The 6,052-nt window shown below is 49.6% G+C and overlaps 1 protein-coding gene across 1 annotated transcript in view; it reads left to right on the forward strand.

Annotated features, from left to right (window-relative positions):
* MORN3 (MORN repeat containing 3) overlaps window positions 1-6,052 on the forward strand; it is an 8,607-nt gene that overhangs the window by 1,210 nt on the left and 1,345 nt on the right. The window contains exons 3-4 of the mRNA XM_010293094.1: window positions 1,874-2,033; window positions 4,615-4,799. Of these exons, the coding sequence (XP_010291396.1) occupies window positions 1,874-2,033; window positions 4,615-4,799 (345 nt within the window). The remainder of the gene's footprint in view (window positions 1-1,873; window positions 2,034-4,614; window positions 4,800-6,052) is intronic.

The raw sequence follows: 6,052 nt of genomic DNA on the forward strand, positions 1-6,052 counted from the left end.
TTACTCACTTTTTCACGCCGGATGCTGCAGGAGCTGCGCCGTGTCCCACAGCCAGCAGCCTGAGTCTGGCCAGAAGCTACAGGAACAGGTTTTCCTCCAGGCTTCGGCTCTCTTAATTTGAATCTTAATTTGAACCTTAATTTGAACCTGCAGAAAGCCCAGGAAGTTTCAGGAGTAAAAGTCCATCATTCATAAAAAACCAAGCATTGCCGACCTCGTCGCCTGCCATCTTCCCTTTGGAGAGGGACCCATCCCACCCGTCTGCTGGTGATGGGGCTACAGCCCCGACCTCCCACCTCCCACCAGCTGCCGCAGAGCAGCAATCACTGCTCAAACTTACCTGCAGCTCAGCCCAGCAGGATGAGAGATTTCATATCCCAAGTCTTGGTCCTCCCCACCCAACCCTTTCATTCCTCTCATCCTTGAAGCCGTCCGAGGAACCTGTACTATAAGCACTGCAGGAAAATGTACCTTATTCTGGGAGTTTTACAGCATATTAGAGAAATAACATGAGTTCTTTTGGAAAATCAGCCTGTCACATAAATCACTGATTTTTCTACAGGGAACATAGTGAGGAAGTCATCTGCTAAAAATGACTGCAATCTTATGTGCAAAATCCTTGCAGGAACATTCTCTGATCTGCCAATGGAAACCCTGTGTTTGCCTTTGTGTCTGCTCTTAAATTAAATTAATAGCCTCTTCTAATTGGTGTGCAGCTCTATGGCTCCAGTCAGTCTCTTGGAGGGAGCTTCCCGTCCTGTTCTTTGAGGATATATTTTGGGTGATTGAGCTTTTGTGAAAGATTTATAATGACATTCAAATATCACTAGGGTTGTTTTTTTCTTCTACAAAAGCCCCCCTTTACATTCATGCAGTTTAATAAAATTAATGCTCAGAAAAATCACTTATTTGCAGAACTGATTTTATTTTTTTGTTCAGAGAGAAATTAATGCTTTATTCCTATGGGAAAACTCATTAGTAACATGTAAATATTTCCTACTGGTATCACTCTCCAGTGCAGGGGGTACATCTGGACTTCTCTTAATGGCAAACATGTACATAAGACAAATACCTCCTGGGGTCCCCAGCTTGCACGCACTCAGTTGGTCTTAATTCAGAAGGTCACCAACCAAACCCGCCAGTGGCACCAAGCCTGAGGAGAGAAAGTGAAGAGTGGAGACGGTTCGATGTCGGAGCTTGCCTGCCCTGCCGGGGTGACGCCTGCCACCCCAGGGAGCCTGTGCCGGTGCCCGGCTGCAGGGAGGCACGTGTGGCACCGCTGCCTGCGCCTCCCGGTCTCACCACAGGTAGCCTTCAGGGCTTCCTTTCGTTTCTTGTAAAGGAGGGAGGAAGGCAAGAGGCTGCTTAGGGCATTACCTCTTTGGGTGTATGGATGGAGGAGAAGGCAAAACCGTTTCCTTGGTTAGCATCACTTAAGAGACCTTTGGTCTGCCCAGGGGCAAGGGAAGGAGTTGCCCAGCCTGGGACATGCTGTACGAGGCTGTATGAAGCGTCATCAGGTCTGAAAGGCGTAAAATCCCCACGTTGAGAGACAGGTCTTGTTTATGCTACCTATCCCCAGGCAGCTTTATATTCTAGTAAAACTCACGTTTAGCTAAATATTAGTGGTAATCATGCCAATAACACACTGAGATACAAACCTGGGGTTTTGTTGTGGGAACAAAATCATGTGCCCCCAAAAATCCCATACTGTCACCTCTCGTTTCCTTCAACACATGAACAGCCACCAGCAACCATGTGTAAGAGCAATAAGCAAAGGCGTAGCCTATCAAGAAAGTAATGTCCCAAAATTGAACACTGACTCCCAATTGAACAGTGGCTCCTAACATGCCATCTCTGTGCTGCCCTCCAGGGCTACGGGGCAACGTTTTACCCTGTTGGGGAGCGCTACGAGGGTGAGTGGAGCGATGGGCTGCGGAGCGGCTGGGGACGGATGTACTACCGGGACGGCTCCATCTACGAGGGGCAGTGGCTGGAGGACCAGCCCGACGGGCAGGGAATGCTGCGGCTCTGTAAGTACCAGCCACCCTTGCCCAGTGTGTCTGCCTGCCCCTTTCAAGCTATTTGGTGTCGTGCTGCTCTCCAGGTGCCTCTGCTGTCCGGATTTCTGGATGCTGCATCGCATCTTGCACTGCAGCCTTGTGTCAGGGTTGTGGCTGCTCCCCTGTGCCGTCCCTCCCCTCCTGGTTTGGGGCTGCAGGAGGTGGCTTAGGCTGTGCAAGGGCCGGTGTTGCACTGGTCAAGGCCACACGCATGAAAGCTTATTTTTGCTGCGATTTACATTTAAATGTCTGGAATGGTTAGGGTTAGAGATAATATACTGTTGGGTCAGAGAAGAGCCAATCTCTCTTTTCAAGGCAGGAACTTTGCCAGACATACTTTCTAACTGCTGCGTAGCGAAGAGGAGTCCAGTTTCCAGCACAGAAAAAAAAAAAGTGAGAAGTTTTCTTTTTGATTCACTCCGTGCTCTCTCTTACTTCTGAGACTGACTCACGTTGAGTGATCACAGGGGTTTCATTAGTACACAATCCCTTCCCAGAAATAAAACCAAGCACATCACGGCTTGGGAATGTTGGGGGCAATCTCAGCATAAAAATAGAAATTTTGAATTTTTTTTCCTTTATTTTGCTTGGGGTTTAACAAATTTTTTCCCAAAGCCAACAATCTCAGTCCTCTGGAATACAAGGCACTGCATTCCAGGCACATTTGAAGAAATATTATCTCCATATTATTATTAATCTATTCTATTTTTTTGCTTGAAAGTGATCTCAAGGCTAGTAATTAGCTAAGCAAAGCAGCTAGGAGGAACGAGCATGACCTTCGCTGCACATCACATGCACGACTGCACTCTCTCTGCTGACTGTAAAGTCACTTTGGACCGATGGCTCATCCAGATGAAATCAGCACCCACTTCCAGTGGCAACTCCTTCCACTGATCTGCTTTGCTCCTATCAAAGTCACCCTCAGCGTTATAAACTGACAGCCTCTCTGGGCTGAGCCGCGGCTGATGCACCATTTCAGAGCCCGGTTGCCTCCAGTGTAGCCTGCAAGCAATTGTCAGCTGGATTCCTTTTGGTTAAAATTAGCCAGAGCAATTATTTCAAACCCACAATCTTAATGTATTCAGCTCAGCTGCTGGAAGTGTGCCCATGTGCCGGCAGCTTTGCGATGGTGAAAGAAAAGTTCTTCTTCTTCAGCAGAGGTCACGATGAGCTGCAGCTCAAGATTAAATTGCTTGTAGTGGCAGCGTGCCCGGCGAGGACAAGCTTGGCTGGCAGCACCGCAATGATTTGCCGCTCGTTGCTGAAGAGCTTTTAAACCAGAGCATTGCACGTCCGCAGAGGAGATCCCAGCTGTGAGCAATGCAGCCTCCGAGATGCTCCAGGAGGACAGTGGATGGGAGCAGCCGGGCACCGCGGTGCAGCCAGGGTGTTCGATGCCCCTTCCATCACAGCCAGGTCTGTGATTTTGGTGGTTTCTGAGTTGTCAGTGGATGGAGAACAGAAGCCAAGCTGCTCCCACCAGCGGGCAGGGCAGGTTGGTCTTGAAGACAAGCACACCACCAGATGCAAGCTGAAGATAACCACTGCCACAGCTCCAACCTGTAAACCAGACCATGTCTGAATAGCCCGGCAGCCACACTCCCTGGAAGCATTTTGTTTTTTTCCTTTTTGCCTTTACGGCATTCTAGCAACCCCCAGTGACCTCTGCGGCACCATGCGGGGTGCCCTGCTATTTCAGCCACCTCTTGCCACAAAGAATAACAGTGTTCAGCTGAGACCCAAAGATATTTCCACTAAGTAACTTGGTCAGAAATCCCTGATTTTTGGCTTAGAAACGCTATGTCTGGGAAAAGGGGACAGCAGAGGACTCTCCTAGTGAGAGCAGGGTGGCCTACATGTATCCCAGCCCCAACATCACCGTGGGTATGATGCCCCTTCTCAACCAGCGTCCCCGGAGGAGGCTGCTCTCTTCTCTGCTCTGCCTTCGCTGTTGGCGATGGATGGATTCCTGGAGAGCAGCACAGAGCCCAAAAAACCCTCTCTCAACTTGCAGAAAAACACCAAGAGATGCAGTACAGCTGGAAAAACAGTCTGTAACTGATTGCCTAAACAGTTCAGACACTCACATAAATTCTGGTCCTGTAATTCATTGAGGAAAAACATAACTACAAGTATTATTTGAAATCAAGACTATTTTGACTGGACACGGGTCAGACAGTGCTGCTGTTCCTTGCCCAGACAAGCAAAGCTCTTCAAGCCAGGGATCCTGCGTGATTTGTTGCAGTGACAAATCTGAAACTTGTGTCCTATAATTTTTCATGTTGTGAAGAGTGACTTGCTCCACATTGCATTTCTTGTTCCAAGTGGGCAAGCATGGGCTTCCTCTGCAGCCTTTTCTCCCTCTGTGGCACAGCAAACGGAGCACCGGGAAAGCAAAATGACACGCTGTGCCGCAGCCCTCTCGAAATTACCAAGAGGAACCAACCAGATGACTTCCTCTTCTGTCGGTTTGCTGTGTTGATTGTTTTCGTTTCCAGCCCCTTAATGAAATGGTACAAATTTAATGGTCTGTTCATGTATTTAATTGCAGCAAATGAAAATCGGTATGAAGGAGGTTGGAAAGATGGAAAGAAGCATGGCCCAGGGAAATTTTTCTACTTGGATAAGGGACAGCTGTTTGAAGGTATCTGGGCAGCAGATATACCAAAATGCGGAATTCTCATTGACTTTGGCAGAGATGAAGCTCCTGCCCCTACTCAGTATCCAATCCCAAAGGTAATTGCTTGGAAATTCCATTTTTGCTACTGATGTTTGCATTCATCAGCACTCGGGCCGCTCTCCAGGTAGCATTTCACTCTTCAAGCGATTACCCCCACGGGCTCCAGGTTCACGGGGTGTGTGCTCAAGTCTTTTGGCCAGCAGTGTTCTAAAGAGCCCCGTAGGGACAAATGACCCATCCAGCACCGAGTGACCTGTGCGAGGCCCCCACTGGAGCCTCCCAATCGCCTGCACATCTGAAAAAGTGAGGTTCTCATGCACCAAAACTGCTTGGAGACCTGAAGCAGCACAAAGGAAACGGGGACAATAGAGGCAGAGACAATAGTGGGATTTGCGTCAAAACCAAATTATTTCACCAAGTTAAATTGCTCAAGCTGACTAGACCTTACCGAAACTCAAGCTGCTGCAGCACTAGTAGCAGCGATTTCGTTTACCCAGACATCCCGAGTCAGGGGCTCATCCATGTCCAGCAGCCCCATGGGTCGAAAGGTGCGTGTCGCTTCCCACCTCGCCCCAAGGGGGGCAGGCGGGTGTCTGAGCGCCGACATCCTCTGCTCCCCTTTTCCCTTAAGACTGACACAGGCTGCGGAGGAAGGGCCAGTCCCCATCCCCCTCCCAAAGACTCGGCAAGAGGCACTATGTGGCACATGGACATCCCAGGCCGTTGGCCCGGCAGCTGCTGGGTCCTTGCACATCACTTTGGTGCGGGAGCCAGAGGACAGGAGAGCCTGTCCCCCACTCTGGGCCCTCGGAGGAGGACAGGGCACGGGGATCCATAGGGAAGAGACGTGGTTCCAAGTGACACAGCTGGCCAAAAGTGAAACCCCGTGGTCCAAGTGCTGCACACATGAAATACAAAGGCATCGCATTTCCAAGGTTACTGCAGGATACAGGTGGGGAAGCTCCTCTCTGCTTAGAGCCGAGCAGAACCGCGCTGGATAACCACAGCTTTATTCCAACACCACAGGGAACAGCACGGCCCCGTGGCAGGTAAAGCTACTTACCTTCCTCCTCTGCTCCAGGAACAAAGTCGTTGCAAATGACACGGGGCATGCGCAGTCTACCAAAGCTCACAGCTGTTCCATCTTTGCTTCCCGTCTTTTTTCAAATCTGGTTTCTTATAGCAAGGGCCCTTTGAGCACAGGCATTTTTGACAAGCCAGTTAATCCTCTAAGTATTAGGCACACCCACGGCAGTGCAGAATAATAAACACCAAATACTCACCAGGGAAAAGCAATCTCAATTTTGCG

Source organism: Phaethon lepturus, unplaced genomic scaffold (genome assembly GCF_000687285.1).
Source record: "Phaethon lepturus isolate BGI_N335 unplaced genomic scaffold, ASM68728v1 scaffold18688, whole genome shotgun sequence".
NCBI classification, from domain to species: domain Eukaryota; kingdom Metazoa; phylum Chordata; class Aves; order Phaethontiformes; family Phaethontidae; genus Phaethon; species Phaethon lepturus.